Below are 19,622 nucleotides of genomic sequence, written 5' to 3'. Positions count from 1 at the left end.
ACAACTGATCTAAATGTTTTAAAATTTTTACTTATGTACGGATGTGTGAATGTGTATGGGCGCCTGTGTGCCACACGCATGTGTGTGAGTGGGTTCTCTCCTTCCACTATGTGTATCTCAGATATCCTCATGCACAGAAGCAGCGCCTTGATCTCTGAGCCATCTCACTGCCCCATGTGAAGCCTTTCAGGGGACACTCTATACTACCAAACCATGATACCTCCCATCTTCCATCAGCCTACCTGAACCTGGCAGTATCCAGCTCTGACACACGGAGACAACTCCACACAAACGGTAGGGTCACCATTACCCTCCTGCTGATGAGAGGAGTCAGGCCAAGGGGCAGGCATGGCTGCAGTCACTGTTATTCAGTGACTGTGACAGTGTCCTGACACAACAGGACAGGCTCTATTGGGGGCCATCTCCTCTCCGGGTTGCCATGCTCCTGTGACAATAAGCCCTGTAGTCCCTCACTGAGGCAGCAAGTGGCCACATGACAACCTCCTGGTCCACACTGTCGGGCTCCAGAAGGTCAGGTGGACTCAGAGCTGTCCCATCCTCTTTCCATCCAACTCAGTCTGCTCAGTGAGGCCCACACTCGTCCACTCAGACACCGCAGCCACAGGACCACACAATGCAGGCAGCACAGAAGATCCTGGTCACATCTGCACACACACACACACACACACACACACACACACACACACACAGACACGCAAATGACCACTCACAAATACAACGACAGGAATGCTGTGAGGCAGGAACATATATGAGGCGGTCACAAAGAGGCAGGAGGTAAACCTGGACCCACAGCAACAGCTGCCACATTCTTGGTTACGTCCAAAGTCATGTAGTCACATGTCCACAGAACCCAAGCATCCCAGTACTACAGTCACTGTGTCCCGTGTACTCACACACGTACATACAAGTTCTAGAACCACCTACACACTGACAACCACCCCGTCTCCCGGAGGCAGACACCCCGCACGCACCATACAAACCTTCACCAGTCACCTCCAGTCTTTAAAACACCACAGCCCACCACAACACACAGTCAAATCCATGCTTACCCACACTCCTCCCTTACCAAGATTGGCCCAAGAGCGGAACAAAAGCCCAGTGCCCGTTCCTACCGGCTCCCTCTCCTCCCCTCCCCCCTGGCGTCCAGACAGACCCTTTGTCCTCCCACAGCTGAGCCCAAGTGGGAGTCTAGGCAAAGCGAGAATAAAATCAGCTCAGGCTACTAGGCAAGCAGGCAAAGCCAGAGAGCCGGCAGTCACAGAGGGAGCAGCTCTGCCAGAGCAGCAGTTCCAGGAAGAGGGCGTGGCCAGGTAAGAGCCAAGTACCTGGTTAGGGCTTGGCTAAAGGGGTGTCTTGCTCTGGGGAGTGTCCACCCAAAGTGTGAGCCTGTGCTGTGTGTCAGGGTATATGTGGGGGTGGAGGTGTGTGTGTGTCGGGGGAAGAGCGAGGGGAGAGTGGCTCACTGAGTCAGTTTCACAGGCTGAGTGTCAGCCCATGACTCTGTGAGATGGGAGAATGCAGATGGAATCCCTAACTTCCCATGTGTCCTTGGGCTCCCAGACTACTGGATCCCGTTCCCTCAGCCTAGGACAGAAAAGGTGGCAGTAGAATCAGTGAGTTCATCAGACTAGTAGGCAGATTCCTTATGCTGAGACCTGCCTTCTTGGGTCTCAGTCTAAAGAGTAGCTGTTCCCTAGGCTAGCTAAGGACAGCCCTGCAGCAATGATAACTGGTCTCATTTCCCTCTGTGGATCCCTGGGTACTCCTTGAGGACACACCTCCCCACATCTTCCCCCCCCCTCCCGTAAAGGGCTGCAGAGGGGAGACTTAATAGCCTGGTGCATGGTGGGCTGGCAGGCTTTATCTGGGCAACAGTCCTTGTCCACTGGGAGCTAATTTCTTGTGACTCTGAGGCAGGGGATCCACTACACGGTCCTGCATAGGCTATGAAAGGCAGGCTGATCTGCAGATGGGACGATGTAGGGAGAGGGACAGGGCAGAAGCAGAAGCAGAGATGAGCCTCAAAGTAAGTTCCCACGGAAAGGAGAACACTTCCTATCTTCAGAACACGCCAAGTATTGGCTGTTTGTTCTTAAGGACCAAATCCGAACCAGGCTGAACAGCGTGCAGTCTGGGGTATGTTTACACACCCCCTCATTGGCCCTCACAGCAAACCTCTGAGGGCAGGCTCCCTCCATACGACTGCTTCCTCACAACAAACTCCTATGAGGGTCAACTTAACCACACTCCATGCTGAAAAAAGGTAAGCAAATGATTGGAGCATACTACAAACCTCACACTTTTATGTGCCCCATTCAGAGATGAAGCTAGTGGCTTGCCCAGGTGAAACCACGCCAGACTAAAGGAGGATTATAGCTCCATGTGGTTCCTAGAGCCTGGATCTTCCCACTAGAAACTTCTCACTCTTGCTTTTACACAGCTAATTCTGCCCATCTCAGAAATCTCTTTCCAATAAACGAAATGAGAAAAAAGAAAGAAAGAAAGAAATGGTCTTTCCTAACTCTGCTCCAACTGTGTTTAGTATCCTTTCTGAGCTTTTACAGTTCTCCTGAATTCTCTCAAAGGACTGAGCTCCAGAAAAGCAGGGATTATGACTGTTCAGGAGTGCATGCGCGCACACGCGCAAACACCCACGTGTCTAGGGTAGCCTGAATCCCTTAACCATAGACTGCTTGTGCAAAGAGACCTATACAGACCTTTTGTCTAGGTGCCAGCAAACTCCCTGAAGGTCCCCCTTTGGAACTTGGTAGTCTTCCTGTCGGTAGTAGCCGTGTGACTAGTTGGCATCCCTAAACACTGCACGGTCTAGACTTGTATAAATCGTTCCATCCCCCTCCCCTCATCTCTTTTGTAACTCTACTCAAATTATCTTGAGTCTGCCATCTGTTTCCCGCAGAGCCTGGCAGGAAAAAAGCTTACCAAATCTGAACAGAAAAGGGCAATATGGCTTCCAATGGGGAGGAAGACTGGACACAGAAGACAGGGCTGGCTCATAGCCATCAGGAGTCTAGATGGGGTGGTGGGGTTGGTAGGTGCATGGTTTGAGTGCACCGTTAGTGAGTGGTGAATGAACTAGTGAGGGATAGCCTAAATGTTCAGGATGTCCACCAGCAGGTCCCATCTACGACGCGGTCTGTGTCCTCTCCCCACAGGATGCGGGAGCCCCCGGGACACGAGGAGTCGGAGCTGGGCACGGAGGCCCCGTGCGCCGCGTCCTGCCACGCGCAGCGCATCCTGCAGACGCTCAACGCGTACCGCCGGAGCGGCACCCTCACGGACGTGGTGCTGCGCGCCGGAGGCCGCGACTTCCCGTGCCACCGCGCGGCGCTCAGCGCGGCCAGCTCCCACTTCCGAGGCCTGTTCGCGGCCGGCCGGCCAGAGGGCGCGGAGGCCGTGGTCCCCGTAGAGCCCGAGACGCCGGGGACAGCAGCGGCACTGGCTGTGGTGCTCGACTACGTGTACGGCGCGGGCGTGCGGCTGCGCGCCGAGGACGAGGCGGCCGCCGTGCTGGCGCTGGCCGAGCGGCTGGGCGTGGCCGGGCTGCGCGAGGCGTGCGCGCGCTTCCTCGAGGGCCGCCTGCGCGCCGCCAACAGCCTGGCGCTGCGCCGCGTCGCCGCCGCCTTCTCGCTCGCCTCTCTGGCCGAGCGCTGCGGCCGCGTGCTGCGCCAGGCCTTCGTGGAGGTGACGCGCCACGCCGACTTCTTGGAGCTCGCGCCCGACGAGGTGGCGGCGCTGCTGGCCGACCCCGCGCTGCGCGTGGCGCGCGAGGAGGCCGTGTTCGAGGCGGCCATGCGCTGGGTGCGCCACGACGCACCGGCCCGCCGCGGGCAGCTTCGTCGCCTCCTGGAGCACGTGCGCCTGCCGCTGCTGGCGCCCGCCTACTTCCTGGAGAAGGTGGAGGCGGACGAGCTGCTGCAGGCCTGCGGCGACTGCCGCCCGCTGCTGCTTGAGGCCCGCGCCTGCTTCATCCTAGGCCGGGAGGCGGGCGCGCTGCGGGCCCGGCCGCGGAGGTACGGCCTCCCGATTGCTTGCCTTGCGCCCCAGCGAGGCCTCATGTGCATTCACTACCCATCTTGAAATGCCGCTGCTTCATAAGCTTGGTACCTGGCGTCTCTGAAGGAGGAAGGCATTCCATTCCATGCCCCATCTGCCATTCTCACATATAGGTCCTGTGGGCATCTGCTCTCTAGGGACCCTCAGGGTAGTAAGACAACTAAACATACAAAGGCATACAAAATACCCACTCCACCCATGCGATGCCAGACCCAGAGACTATAGTCTACAATGGCCCTTCGTACCCAAGGGACCGAAGACAGAGATTATGCTGTCTCTAATGCTGAGTATCAGATCGGAGACACAAGATGGGTTAGGAAAGATTAGCCAAAGAGTTTGGATGACGTGATGAGGCCAGGAGTCCAAAGGGTCAGTGATGGGGAGCTTTGCAAAAGCCTGAGTTACCTTGCTCATTGCAATTCCCTATCAGGAGGTGGCTAGGGGAAGGACACACTACTGTTGGTGACGGAGGATTCATATTCAAAACTAAGCATGGCTTTGAGAGCAGGTAATCCGTAAGCCTCAATTTTCCCCTGTGTAAAAGGGACAGTAATCCTAAAGGACTAAGTAACAGAAAGGAATAGGTTTTTCCCCCGTAACTTATAGGCAAGCAGAATGGGGTAAGATTTAGTGACTTCTTCCTATCAGTAACCGGAGGTTATGATGGACGTGGTGGGCTCCAGTGGCCGTGCCAGGGTGGGCAGAAAGGCAGCAGCATTGTCTGGTGTGGTCAAAACAGCAGAGAGAAACTGGGCTCGGCGCTGGAGGCCTGTAAATCCAGTGCTGAGTAAGCAGAAACATGGCGTTCGAGAAAGGCCGCAGAAACAAACCCACGTGCTAGGGATATAGCTTAGAGGCAGAGCACACCAGTGTTTTGGTTCAGTGATCCCCAGTACCCTTTGGGGGGCGGAGGTCGGGGGCACATGAGAACAGCAGCATGGGTGTGGATCTAGAGGTATTGGGTTTATCCCCACCCCAGGTTCATGGACTTGGCTGAAGTGATCGTGGTCATTGGCGGGTGTGACCGGAAGGGGCTCCTGAAACTACCTTTTGCCGATGCTTACCACCCAGAAAGTCAGCGCTGGACCCCACTGCCTAGCCTGCCTGGTTATACACGCTCTGAATTTGCCTCCTGTGCACTTCGAAATGACATTTACGTTTCTGGTGAGGGCACAAGGGAATTGGCAGCCTCTAGTTTCCCACCCACCCGGACTTTTTCCTCCAGTGGGAAGCTGGGGGCCGGTTAGTGGCTAAACTGTGTGGTCCAGCAAAGCCCATTCGCAATGGGAGTATTGATGCAGGGTTTGGGCCAGAGGCCTTAGTCTTTGCTCTGGTATTCTGTACGCCATTTCCGGTCCCTAAACTCCGCCCTCGTTTCCTGTATGGAGACAGTACAATCATCCCAACCCCGCAGAGAGAGGAGGGTGGGAATGAAGGGGAAGCTTTAGTAAAGAAAGATGACTAGGCCGCCTTCCCCATCACTGTACCACACTGCTTTCTCTTGGCCCAGCACATTCTCAGTGACTGTCCTGGGGCTACCCCTCTTTTGCTCCCCTGAGTACAAGATGTATCATACCACAGGCACATTACCTTCCCCTCCCTGGATTTCTCAGGCTTGTCCCTTAGGGTCTTGTTTGTGGTTCTTTGGGGGCCCTGGGGGTTAGTAAGAGGGCTAGGGGAGGACAGCTCCTTCTTTCTCTGTAGGAGGTCACATCAACAGCCGTGATGTCTGGATGTTTAGCTCCCATCTGAACACCTGGATCAAGGTTGCCTCAATGCACAAGGGAAGGTGGAGGCACAAGATGGCAGCCCTGCAGGGACAGGTAGGCACATGCTGTGGATCCACATAAAATACTGCCAGTTATCTTTGTAAATATCATTCTGCATTCAAAAACAGGAAGTGGTAGGCGGGTGACAACTCCTTAGTAACCACTCGGGTTATTACTAAGCATCGTTTGCAGCTGAAATCCTCTTCATTCGGATCACCTGTGTAGAACAGGGAAGGTTCCTGAACTAGGAAGAGGAAGTTGGCCAGGCAGTAGCTGTGCTGGGACGCCCCTGGTGGGTTCATAGACTGAAGCAGTGGGGCGTTGGAGTCGCCTGTAGCTCTGAATCCAGGGGTCTTCGCCTCTGTCCTTGCCCTCAGCTCTTTGCAGTGGGTGGCTTCGATGGCCTAAGACGCCTGCGCAGCGTGGAGCGCTATGACCCATTCTCCAACACCTGGGTAGCCACAGCGCCCCTGCCGGAGGCCGTGAGTTCTGCAGCTGTGGCGCCCTGCGCTGGCCAGCTCTACGTGATTGGGGGCGCAGGGCAGGACGGTGTCAACACGGACAAGGTGGGCTTAGGCTTTGTGGTTAGGGGACAGTAGAGGCGGCAGGAAACAGCGTAGTCCACTGTGTGCAGGCTAGATCTGGGCATTGGTGTGAGCCAGTCTATTTTCTAAATCCCGTAAGCACTCGGAGAATTTTGACCTCAGCCAAGCCCATGCCTTTAGTCACTGGGGAGGCAGAGACGGGCGAATCTCTGTGAGTTTGAGGCCAGCCTTGCCTACAGAGCTTGTTTCAGGGCAGCCACTACAGAGAGAAACCGTGCCTGGTTTCTTGGAGAAGGAGGGGGTACACTCTTCAGAGGTTATTCAGTGAGTCAGCAGAACACTTGAATTCTTCCGATTGGTACTCTCCATGTGGGTTTATAGATTTTAAAAATGAAAAGATGGTGGCTTGATGCGGTGGCTCAGCCATTAAGAGCTTGCAAAGGACCAGAATTTGGTTCCCACTCGTGTCAGGCAGTTCACAACTGCTGCTCACTCTAGCCCCAGGTTCTTCTGGCCTCTGCAGGCACCCGTAGACACACAGAAACACATAAAAACAGTATCTTTAAAAATTAGGAGAGCGGTAGAACTAGTTCAGATGCTTTTCCTCTATTCAGAAGATGATGATGATCTAGTAGAAGCTGGGGTTGTAGAGAGTAGGAAGCTCTGGGTTTGATCCCTTGCACTGTATAAGCCGATCATAGAGGGATAAAAATCAGGATGCTGCACCAAGTAGCAGAGTAGTTGGGGCCCCTTCACTGCTGTCTCTCCTACCGCAGGTGCAGTGCTTTGACCCCAAGGAGGACCAGTGGAGTCTGCGGGCACCAGCACCCTTCTTGCAGCGCTGTCTTGAGGCTGTCTCCCTGGAAGACACCATTTATGTGGTGGGGGGCCTCATGAGCAAAATTTTCACCTATGACCCTGGCTCAGATGTCTGGAGAGAGGCAGCTGACCTGCCCAGCCCTGTGGTAAGTAGGGCTCCCTGGCAAGCTCCTGCACTGGCCCGTTCAGGGGTACAGACCCACTCCTAAGGTTCTGAAGCTCCCAGGTTAGAGGTATTGCATGACTTCATTGTAAATGGTTTCAGTTAGTCCCCCAGTGACAAATCACCTTCTCATTTCAGACGAGAATGGCTGTAGAGGAGTTGGCCCAGGGCCATCAATTGAGCTGTAGTAAGACAGTTCACAGAATTCAAGCAACTGAGTAGGGGGGTTGGTCTGTCCCAAAGGTTACCAACTAGCAAAGAATGGACAAAGGACTTGCTAAATTCCCCACTCCAGTAACCTCAGTGGCCAGAGGTGCACGTTCTGACTCCCACAGCCCCTTGCTCCCCCTGCACCCACCCATTGCCCCAAGACTCCAAAGAAACTATGTATTAGTATAACCAGTGGTTCCTGTCGGTTTGAGCCCTGGATGATTTGAGGCTGTTTCCAACTTCTCTGAATAAGACTGTAGGATGGTGTGACTGTTCCCGTGTGTACAGTCTTCCAGGCATGGGTACGACCTTCTAAGCATAGCTTTAGCTTTCTGGCTAAGAACAAATGAAGGATTTGCCATACATACTCAACGAAGTATTGCTCTTAACTGTGCAGACGAGATCTAAGACATAAAACAGGCGACTGATTGCCTGGTCGATCTGTAGGGCAAGGCTCAGCTACACAGAAGTCCTTGGGTGCATCCCAGTTAACTGTCTGCTTGTCTACTCAGGAGAGCTGTGGCGTGACGGTGTGTGATGGGAAGGTCCACATCCTTGGTGGGCGGGACGAACACGGGGAAAGCACCAGCAGTGTCTTCACCTTTGATCCTGGCAGTGGGCAGGTGGAGGCCCAGCCGTCCCTGCAGCGCTGCACCAGCTCCCACGGCTGTGTGACCATCGTCCAGAGCCTGAGCAGATGACTCAGATGGGGCAGCCTCAGCCAGGAGGCAGAGGACATCTGGGCCTGGCACTTGGCTCCCCTCCTGGAACCTCAGTGTGAACAGTCTCTTATTTCCCCTCTTCTTACAGAAATAAACCTTCTTTTGCAGCTTGCTGGGACTCCTGTGTCACTGCTGGCCACTCAGGCAGCCATGCTCACCTTAGACCACTATATGTCAACAGATAAGTGACTCCGTTCTGGGCATTGGAGAGGCCACAAGCAAGATGCCACCAGATTCTGTCTAGTGAAGGCTCTGCTTTATAAATAGTATTTCCCTTTATTCTCACTTGGCAGAAGAGAAGACATTTCTTTCAACCTCCCAAAAGGACACTAGTCCCAGGTGACTTACTCATCTCCCCAAAGGCCCCATTTCTTTCTAACTTTTATTCGTTTACTATAGTGAGCACGTGATGTGTGAACACTGTGCTATGAAGTGCAGATAGAGGTCAGAGGACAAATTTGTGAAGTCAGTTTTCTCTTTCCATCTTCACAGGAGGTCTGGGATCAGGCTGGCTTGGCAAACATTCCCAGCTGAGCCATGTCACCAGCCCCCATTTCTATGCTGATTTGGATATTAGGTCCTAACATTGATTTTGGAAAACACTTAGCACACCCACTACCCTATTTACTTTTGTTACTATAGATACCAAAACTTCTATGTCATGGTACCTGTGTGGAGGTCAGAGAACAAACTGTGGTAGTTCTTTCCTAACATGTGGGTCCCTCCCAGGGATTGAACTCAAATCATCAGGGTTAGCAGCAAGGCCCTTACCCACTGAGCCACCTCTCCAGGCTCAGCAGTATTTCAGGTTAGAAGGCACCACAGCCACAGGCCAGGATATACCCGACTGGCTAGATCCCCATCATCAATGTGAGGCACAACTCTGATGCCACCATACTCTGCATATGGCTCCAGGACAGAAAACTGCTGGATGGGAGAAAGGGGAAACAAACCAGAGATGCTGAGGCTGCAGTCCTGGGTACTGGCCAGCCCCAGCTGCAGACACTCATTTGCACTCAGATTGCCTTTTGAAGACGAGCCCGTTTGTTTTCCAATCTCTCCATCCTTGGTGCCCGAGGGTCATGTCTGCAGGGTCTCTCCAGCTGGGGCTGCCCCATCACAGCCAGGCACAAAGGCTATATGGTCCCAGCTGAGCTCCAATAGCACGGATTAGGGAAGTGTGGCCATCTGGACACAGCTGATAATGACAGCAGGAGGGCAGGCGAGGGTACAGACCAGACCCACGGATCCTGCCTGTCCCCGCCCCAAGAGGACACAAGACAAAGCACTGGCACCTATCACACTAGACTACCCAGAAACAATAGGAGCCCATCCAGGGCGAGGTCTTCTAAAGGATATGGATGTCCCCCCTGGATGACCTAAGGGCCAGTCACCAGCTTCCCATTCAGAATCCTGATGCTATTCTGTGCATGCTGTGTCTACCTGGACACAGGCAAATGAAATAAGAACATGCAAGAATGGGACCGCCTAGGATATGAACAATGGAATGAGGGACCATCACAGCACCCCTCCACTTGGTGCATTTCTCAGTATTGCACCATCCTCCATTAATCGGGAAGTATCAGGTGGGATTCACAAGTCCTCTTTTTACCCATCATAGCAGGGGAAATGACAGGAAATCTCACTGATCTGACAGATCAGACAAATGTAGGGACATACATTAGCACTTCAGCCCAGAGATGCTAGTGACACTAATCACACTGGCAAGGACAATTTCTTAAGACAAAAAAAACCAAGATGGCTCATTGGGTAAAAGGTAAAAGTGTACAGCCACCCCCTAACAGCCTGAACTCAACCCAAGACCCAGTGTCCTCTGCAAAGTGTGACCAGAGGGAATAAAGTTGCTGGCACTATTTTTACTGGAGATTGAAGCCTGGACCAAGGATGCCAGAAAAGTGCTTCATCACCGAGGTGCAAAACTTCTAAAGCCAGTCATTGTAACTGATGTTTACAAACTTATGAATGAAAATGTTTCTATTGTAGAAGTCTCTGACAAAATTAGGCTCTAGCAATGTTTTCCACAACTAATCAAGAGTACCAAAGCAGTGCAGGTGGCTAGAGCAGCGGTCCTCAACCTTCCTAATGCTGCAACCTCATGTGTGGTGACCCTACCCACAGCTATTTCACTGCAGCTTTATGACATTAATGAGCCCGAATGCAGATGTCTGCTATACAACCCCCGTGAGAGCCATGGGGCTAAAAACCTATTGCAAACGAGATCTGGAACCTTTTCCAGCTTCAGCTCATGAGCACTTAATTGCATTTGAGGGAGTGCTCACTTAGGATATTAGTTTTAGACTATGTAGTGAGTCCCAAGTAAGCTTGAATTATGGAGAGCCTATCTCAAGACATCTAATGAAAACCAGTGAGACGGGAACTGCTCACTGCACCCAGTGTACTTTTCCCCTGGTAGGTTGGTGGGGAAAACCCCCACCTCAGTACTCATGAGGGGCAGGATGCCAAGTTCAAGGTATCCCAAGCGACTGCCATCCCCTTAGCTATACAAAGAGCTGTTAGAACCATGGATAGCTAGCTTATAAGCCACCATAGCAGTGGCCCCCTCAGCTGACACATGTATCAGAGCTACCCAGGGCTGCAGTTTTATTTGTAATTATGAGGGAGGGCTTGAGAGCGGCTTAAGACATTCCCAGCTTTGGGTCTGGTGTTAATCTCTGCCTGAAAATGAAGACTTTGAGGTCAATCCTCAGTGAAATGAACACATTCCCTTAGACAATGGAGGTCAGGCTATCAGAATGGAATTGTCCATTAAAGAGACACTCAGTGTTACTAGTGGCCTGAGGGGTTATAGTCTCACCTCATACATGCTATGGCTTTGATGAAAAAGGGAAGTTGATTTCAGCATCAAACCATAATAGTCCTAAGAAAATAGTACTGAAAATAGTCACAGGGGGATCTGAGCCCTGGGCCAGTCAGCCTCCTGCTCATCAGCACCACCCCCAACAAAGTGCCTCTAAGATTTCCGTATCCATCTCATGCTGCCAGCAACCTTACCTCCAGCAAGTTCCAAGCTCAAGTCCAGTTTGTTTTTCCCTTCCTGGGCTTGAGACACCTGCTGGCCAGAGGGGCAAAATCGCACTAAGATGGTCCTCACTAGGTGCTCTGTAGCAATGCTGTCCTATAGTGCCACCTACTGGAAAAGAAGCAAACACCACCTGACAGGCTTCAAGTATGCAGAACTCAGGCTAAACTTCTAATAGCACATATACAACTGATGTGCCAGACCAGACTCATGTGTGAACTGAGCATGTTCAAACAGCCTTGCTTTTGTGGCCCAAAAGGGGAGGATGGCAAGAACATTTCCAGAAAGCTGATACCATGCAGACACTAGCAGTTTTGCCATTGCTGTCTAGACAGGCCCTTGGTAGTACTTGCTTACAACCTCCTCTAGCCTCAGTTTGTCTTGTCCGGTTGTGTGCCTGCTGAGGCCAGAGGCTGTCTGATCCCCTGGGACTAGTTTCAGATGTGTGAGCATCATCACATGGGTCCTCTGAAGAGCAACCAATTGTTTTGATGAGGTCTCACTCAGCTAGAGCCCAGTAAAATAAGCTGTGCCAGTGTCTAGAGACCGCAGATGTCAGTAATTGGCCCAATATCCGTGAATGGTTTAATGGAGGTTGTACACCTTATTACCCTGCCTGGCTACACAGTAAGACTATTTTAAAAGGCACATCTGCACTCAACACGAAGAGTTGGTTAATGGGTGGCAGACATAGTCAGTGTACACACAACTTAAACCCTCACCCCATGCGGAGCAAACACAAGGAAGAGCAGAGTCACCAGCCAGGCTACACCCCAGGCTCTTCACAGCTTCATTAACCCTCAAACAGCACAGAACCCCCAAGCTGACATTCCCCACAAAACACACATCAACAGGAAGTGCTTTCAAACACCGCAAGTAAGCTGCAGAGTTTTGAACTCTCTGTATTTTCCAAAATGAAGTTCAGGACTTAAAAATGTTTGGATCCTAACAACAGGTTTTACATTTCAAACTCCAAGCTCAAATGGCATCAGAAATCCCTTTTATTTTGGGATGCCAAGACTAAAGCAGAGGCCCCCTTACTCTCTACATGCAGGATGTGCACAGGCTTTCATAGAAAGCACCTTTACCCTGAGCCATCTATCTTTCTAGGAAAAAAAGACCATTCCAGGAGAAATAGCTGTCTTACTATGGTCTTACAAATGCTTACTAAGTCCAAGGACCTGGGTTCCATCATGGGCACCAAAACCAAACTGTTCTTCAAGCCCCAATTGTTCAGCACAGGGTCAGGACACTGCCCTGTAGCCAACTTCATGGACCCATGACTTGTCTGGTCGGCTCTGCTCAAGCCCTTCAGCTTAAAGCAACAGAATAAGCACCGCTCCTTAGGCCAACATAACTCAAGACAGTTGAACACTGGACAAATCCAGTCAGGCCTTGTCTTTGTTCAAGATTTTATTAAATGTCTTTATAAGACAAGATCCAGCCTCCAGATGCAGCTGCCAAGACCCTGAAACCAAATAAAATAAACAAGTTAAGAAAAACACATCTGAGTGCCTTCATTTACCACATGGGCACACACTCCCATTCAGTTTGCCTTTAACATAAACCAGCATGAAGGCTTGATACCTTCACAAGGCTTCGTAAGGGCACAATGCCCAGGAGCTGGAAAACTTTTTGAGCAAAGGCAATGAAGTGGGTGTTTACCCACTGACTGACTTGTGGGTCAATCAGATACCACATCCCAACTTGCACTCCCCCACATTAAGCTAAAGAACCCTATTACACACTGTTAACCATCAGAGGAAAACCCAGTAAAGTTTGGCTCTGCAAGGTCACTGCAGACGTACCTGTTATGCTGTAGGCACTGGTTGGGGCATGGCGGGCGGCTCTGGCTTCCCACCCTTCTGTTCTGAGATGGGGGTGGTGGGCAAGATTTCATCTTTAGGTTCCACAATGCTCACGTGATCAGGCAGAGGCTTCTTGGGACCAATCTTACCACTTGGGTCCCAGGGCAGCATGATCTTCACTTTGATGCCCAGCACACCTAAAAGACCCCAGGGTTAGGACTGAGCTGGGCTTTCTCCCACAGGGATGGTGGGGAAAGCATCATCTATCAAGGCACCGAGCGCTGTTCCCTTCTCAGACAAATGCCTCTAAATCAATCAGTGCACAGGACACTTTTGCCAAGGGAACCATGTACAGCACCACAGAACATGGCACTGACAGGGACCAAGAGCAAGACATGGCCTTTCTGACTCGTCATCGTGTCATCACCGAAGGGCACAGGAGGCTGAGAACTAATCTGACCATTTCAGCAATGCAACTCTTCCCAGTCCCTGAAGCCAATCCACAACTCCTTCCATGTCAGCTTTAACTGAACACAAGTCTACAGACTGCGAATCTCTGCCCTGGGCATTCCTAGTGACCCAGTGCTTACACGGGACACTGGGCTCCATTCCCACACGGCTACTTACCCTGTCTGAGGAGCACATGGCGCACAGCAGTGTCAACGTAGTAGTTAACAGGGTCTCCACTGTGAATCATCAGACCATCCACAAACTTCATGGACTTGGCCCTCTGTCCCCGGAGCTTCCCAGATACCACAACCTCGCAGCCCTTGGCCCCACTCTCCATAATGAACCGAAGCACGCCATAGCAGGCCCTTTGGGAGAAGAGATTATTCTGGAATTACCAAGGACGCTACCTCTCTGTCCACCCCACCAAGTTTGATTTTCACAGTAATAACTCCAGTGGTAGACAGAAGAAACAAACAGTTATAACAAAGCAGCACTTCACTGACCAAAGGCTTTTCAGCCTTGACCTGCACATTAGAATCACCTCTAAGAAAGTTCACATCCTCGTGCCCAGGTTGTTCTCCAAGCCAGTTATCTGGGCTGGCCAAGCTCAAGCATAGGTGTTTTCACATCTCTACTAGTTATCTATCACCATGCAGCATGCACATGATGTGAGTTAACAGAGCTACAGACTATGGAGCCATGCTTCCTACTTCCCTTAGACACTACCTGAGGTTGTCAGGCTTGCCTTTGTCTGGTGGTCAAGGACCTTTACATGGGCTGTCTTTATTTTAAGAATAGATTTTTTTTTTTTGGAGACAAGGTCTCGCTACATAGTCCAGGCTGATCTGGAACTTGCAGAGATCCACCAGCCTATCTTGGAGCCCTGGATACTACACCTGGCAGAAATTTTTGAAAACCAATTACTGCTGGCTCCCACCTCAGCTGAGAAGACATGGATAGCCCTAAGTACAGGTGGAAATGTTCCTCTGCCTCCAGAATCTATCCCACCAGCAAACCTAAGCACTAACAGAACACCACCAATGTTGGGATTCTGTAAACCTCACCCCTCAATTAGCTGACAGTAGCCAGGTATGCTCCGCCCCAGTGACCTGACACTATGAAAGGGGCTGCTTGCCTCCTCTCTCTTGCCTCCTGGCTCTCTTCTCTCTCACCCCATCCCTCCTCTTCCCCTTTCCTCCCCCCCCCCCCCCCCCCGTGCTCATGGCCAGCCTCTACTGTCTCTACCACCCCCTTAACTCTCTCATGACCTGAATAAACTATTCTGTACTATACTGTTGTGTGGCTGGTCGCTCAGGAGGAAGGGATTCCCAACATGGACCCCCCCCAGAGGCATCTCCCTTGCCCATACATATGCCCCCCCCCACTCTCTTCATCCTTCCCCTAACCACCAACAAAAACCCTTTAGCCTATGAAACATTAGTAAGCTAGGTGTGATAGCTCACACCTTTAATTCCAACACTAGGGAGGCAAAGGAGGATCTGAGATACAGGGCAGCCTAGCCTAAGGTCAGAGGAACAAAATATTGTTAAAGCCAGGTGTGGTGGTTGCACACACCTTTAATTTCAGCAGGCTATCTGATTTGGATGTCAGTCAGCTAGAGCAACAGTGAGACCCTGACTTAAGCAAATCGGCCCTTTCAGCATTTAATCCTTATTAACCAAGGCCAGACTGTACAATCTCTAAAACAAACTCAGAACAGCTGAGGCAGGGTTCCAACCTTACACGATCTTTCCATCACTCCTCAGTGCCATACAACTTACAGGAAAGGTTGTTTTTTTTTTTAAAAGGCAGGGCCTCTCCCGAGACTAGCCTCTATTATGTGGCTGAGGTTAGGGAGCCACCAATGGCACCTGGCCAATTAGTGGTATGTCTTGATTTTGAGCTCTTTCTCATCAGAACTGCTTTACAGCCCCCACAAAGTAATACACTGGTAGAGCTGCATGGCTTCTAGCTTGTGTTGAAACCTGTGCTATCCCAGGACTAAAGCTGCATCTTCCAACTGATACCCCTCACAGGCGCAGTGACAGGAAGGATGCTTTACTGTTCACCTACCAAGGGGATGTCCCCTCCCTATGATTCTATCTACTGTTTCATTCTCAACACATCCACAGCATCCCCCATCCTAGCACTGACTACTCTTTAGGAGCTTATGCCCATAGTCCAGGCTGGTCCTCCCAAATCAAAGCCTCAACTTTGTCATAGGCATGTGTCACCAGCAATACGCCCTTCCCCTCATTCACCAGCTTACTACTAGTCTGGTTAGCCCAACAGTTCAGTGGGGGCATGGACCACCTTATTGTTACACCACCAGAGGCTAGGATTCTGCCAATGAACTATTTGCCAACAAAAATGTCAGACACTGATCCACAGAAAGGCACGATCACGTCTCAGGCCGCTCACCTTCGAACTGCAAGTCCTCCTAGGAGTTTGTAGCGTAGAGACTCTGCCTGGGCAATGGCACACAGACCTCTTGTGGCCACTTTTTCTGCATAAAGCTTTAAAAAGAAAGCAAAGTACATTCCCATCACCCCATTGTAATACCCTTAGATACTAAAGTATTTCCACTACCCACAGGCAGTGGTGAAGAATGAATCGCCCTTCTACTCTGGCCCTGACAATTAGGACAGCCAATCCACCTATGCACCATTTCTACACACAAATAGAATGTAAAATACTCCAACTACCAGAATATCCCATAAACATAATCATACTCCTTGTGGTTTAAGACTATGGCAGCCCTGACTAGCTCCACACTGTCACCATCCTGCCTTCTGGGCGCCAGGATAAGATATGCCATGCCCCCCCCCGCCCCGCATGGCAATTGCTCTGGCCATGTCAGGTTTTCAGAAGTACCATTCTACAGCAGAAGCCACATCTGAAGCCCCTGTTAGATGAAGCAAGGAAACTCACCTCTACACTGCCTTCAGGGAAGCCAAACCGCTTCTGGACAACTGCAGTCAACTCTCTGATCCGACGACCCTTCTCCCCAAGAACATTCTGAGTTCTGTAGAGAGAAAGTTATAATTTACTCAAATTCCCACCTCCCATCTACCACAAGGTCAGCACGTGCATTAAATGGAAGGTTAATTCTTTGCAGTTTTAAAAAACCAGGTCAGGCTTAGTGCTTGGCTGGCCCAACCTTACACAGCATTTTAGTACACAAGATATTTACAGGCGATAACCAGTCAATGTTATTTTTTACCTGGTGGCTAAAATAATGATTTCTGTTCTGGTTGGTGTAACTCTGACTTCAACTCCAGAGTAGCCATCTTCAGCCAGCTCCCGAGTGAGAAACTCATTCAGTTCAGCTTTGAAGATGCCATCAGCTACAAACTAAACCAAAGAAACACGTTAACTCGGAAGTTGAGACAGGTCTAAGAGTCCTAATTAGCCAAAGCAAATCCAATGGCCCTGCAGGAACGCAGCAACCCTTCTCAGACAAATGCCTCTAGAACATCTTTAGGAAGTTTCTTTGACCATAGTGCTTTCAGCTGGGCCACAGAACGCAGCACAGTGAGACATCCTGGACAAAGAGAACACCTCCTAGTCAGACTCGTCATCAGCTCTTCATCGAAGGGTTTTACATTTACATCATCTACACACGAAAGGCAAAAATCTGTCACCAAGCGGCACAGTTGGGGCTGTGTTAATGGGACAGGCCATCCATTTCTAAACCTGGTAATCTGCGCACTTTTCCCTCGTGAAATAAAAACAAAGGACGCAGCTGCTTCAGGTCCTGAATGAACACGCCAATAGTCAGTAGGCTTTCGACTATGGCTACTTACAGGATCAAACGGGTAAAACGGGGACTGCCTAGACTTCACTTACTAAAGAAACTGGATTCGATCGGATGGCATACACCCTCTAACTGTGCCACAGGATTACTATTCTGGAGACCAGCCTAGTCCGGACCTGGAGGCGCCCGGCGTCTGTCAAGAACTCGTTGAGTTTGCTCCTCCCTTCCCCAGACACACTGCAATCTCCGGGCTTCGGCCCAGCACACAATCTACGGCCATCCGCGGCTCGCGGAGACGGCAGGCGGCCCCAGCCGCTTCCCAGGACCGATCACGGAGCCACGGGCCTCCCTGGAACCTCTAGAACCTGCGGCGGATTCCCTGACAGGGCCCAGACGCTTACCTTCCTCTTCTTGGAAATCTGTACCGCCATCTTGCAGCCGCGCGCCGCTGAAAGGAAAGGAAGTGGCTCGCGGGCGGAAGTAGGTATATAGGGCGGGAACAATGACGCAAACGCTACGCGACGGCAATACTTGCAAGTGTTCATGGGAAATAAAGTTTTACGTCTACAAAGACGTAAAGGGGGGAGTGTAACCTAGCAACCTGGAATGTAGGCGGAACAGGAAATGCACAGCTAATTCTGGTCTAAAAATGATCTGTGTACCCAGCACGTCTGAGATTCCAGCGCTAAAGAAGTAGAGGATCACAAGTTTAAGGTCATCATTGATTACATAACGAATTCGAGGCCAGCTTGGGCTGTATGAGCTTCCCGACTCAAAAATAAATACGTAAATAAATAGAAAATTTGATCAGGGCAACCTTGAGACTAAAGATGCAAACCGCAGGCATAAACCCACACTAACAGATTTTACCCACCTTCACGTCAGTGCTAATGAAAACTTTCATTGAAAGGTATTCAGGGGACTAGCTGGATAGTTCAGTAAGTTACAGAGTGAATGAGACTGTCAAAAACCATGGACGTGTATACATGCGCGCGCGTCTTTTTTAAAATATTAAAATCCTACGATCTTTTTTAACAAAGGTAAACCCTGAACCATGACATGTGCTTATTTGTAGGGTTTCTGGTAGTGAGCACCTCCACTAGAACCTGTGAACTTTTTGGACCCACAGGACCACCCCCTTCGCAAGGACCCTGACGTCCACACCAGCGCGTTCACTGCCCAGAAGCAGAACCTGCTGATGCAAGGTGTACTGCAGCGTTTGTGGCTCAACCATCTCCAGGGACGCTGTATTAATCCCACCAAAAAAAAAAAAGTAAAAACCATACTTAAATTCTTGTAGAACAATTAAGCAAGTTTTATTTTCCATCAAACAGGGCTATCTCTCTAAAGTGGGGTTTTAAGGAATAGCATTGAACATAAAAGTGGGATTTATACAGCTCAAAATTCGCAAGACTAGGAGATTTTCAAGGCTGAGGGATTTCCAGGGGGAATGGAGGCTATGCAGGAACTTGGCAGAACATCTTATCAGGGTTGAAGTCAGGGTATAGAGTATAGAAGATGTTAAATTCCAGAAAATGGGTTAAGGACAGGATCAAACTCAAGTCTTACAGAAAGCAGGAATGAGCTTACTTTGACCTTGTAACGAGAGTGCTTATCATGGGATGGACTCAGGCTGGTCTGTCACCTGACGAAGCTGTTCCTCCATTTGTAGTGCACGCAGCTACAGCTACCTTCACTATCTCCTTGTGTCTGAGGACCTGTGCTAGCTGCCTCCTGTTTGCCATTTCTCTATGTTCTTCAATTGCCTATTCTTCCAGTTCAGAAAATTCAGTGATGCTTCTCACGCTTAAACCATGACACAGGGCTGGAGAGATGGCCCAGTGGTTAGGAACACTGGCTTGTCTAGTAGACAGTAGAGGACCCGGGTTCATCTTACAGCTTCAGTTTCAGGTGATCTGACAACCTTACACACACACATGTGCAAGCAAAGCACCAGTGGGCATGGAATGAAAATAAATGAGGGTTTAAAATGACTCTGCTGATTGCTAGCGTGACTTCTCCGTTTATACTCTGGATGTCAATACTGCTGGAAGCCCCTTGACCTTGAGTGCTGAGGTCGCGGTGGCCAGTCTCAGTCCTCGGTAAATCCCAGAGGTTCAGGTCTGAGGTGCTCTTCCTTTCTTCACACCTATAATAGTCCCAGAAATAGTATAATTATAATCTTCATACATTGTTTATTTATTTACAGTGGGAGGGTGCATG

The 19,622-nt window shown here is 50.6% G+C and overlaps 2 protein-coding genes across 2 annotated transcripts; one reads left to right on the top strand and one right to left on the bottom strand.

The window, feature by feature from the left end:
* Positions 1 to 3,195: 3,195 nt before the first annotated feature.
* KLHL35 (kelch like family member 35) lies at positions 3,196 to 8,302 on the top strand (the record flags this gene model as incomplete). Its single annotated transcript, XM_080913111.1, has 6 exons — positions 3,196 to 4,052; positions 5,075 to 5,259; positions 5,800 to 5,918; positions 6,242 to 6,430; positions 7,186 to 7,374; positions 8,114 to 8,302. 6 exons carry the CDS (start codon positions 3,196 to 3,198, stop codon positions 8,300 to 8,302), a joined length of 1,728 nt encoding a protein of 575 aa, XP_080769237.1.
* A 4,480-nt stretch (positions 8,303 to 12,782) lies between these two features.
* RPS3 (ribosomal protein S3) lies at positions 12,783 to 17,878 on the bottom strand. The gene is made up of 7 exons (XM_080912508.1): positions 17,801 to 17,878; positions 16,866 to 16,996; positions 16,574 to 16,667; positions 16,064 to 16,158; positions 13,820 to 14,007; positions 13,193 to 13,389; positions 12,783 to 12,852 (listed from the first exon to the last, which is right to left on the bottom strand). Exons 1-6 carry the CDS (start codon positions 17,828 to 17,830, stop codon positions 13,196 to 13,198), a joined length of 732 nt encoding a protein of 243 aa, XP_080768634.1. The 5' UTR covers positions 17,831 to 17,878; the 3' UTR covers positions 12,783 to 12,852; positions 13,193 to 13,195.
* Positions 17,879 to 19,622: the final 1,744 nt, after the last annotated feature.

Source organism: Micromys minutus, assembly GCF_963924665.1.
Source record: "Micromys minutus genome assembly, chromosome: 2".
Lineage (NCBI taxonomy): Eukaryota > Metazoa > Chordata > Mammalia > Rodentia > Muridae > Micromys > Micromys minutus.
This window is presented reverse-complemented; position numbering and strand designations above follow the sequence as displayed.

Bases quoted from the DNA above. Each gene is read 5' to 3' on its own strand.
- RPS3 (XM_080912508.1), bottom strand. From the start codon at position 17,830: ATGGCGGTACAGATTTCCAAGAAGAGGAAG. The intron at 16,159-16,573 runs GTGAGTTTCCTT...TTCTTTTTAAAG, and splicing joins TCCCTGAAGGCAGTGTAGAG to CTTTATGCAGAAAAAGTGGC. The intron at 13,390-13,819 runs GTAAGTAGCCGT...GGGGTCTTTTAG, and splicing joins CCATGTGCTCCTCAGACAGG to GTGTGCTGGGCATCAAAGTG.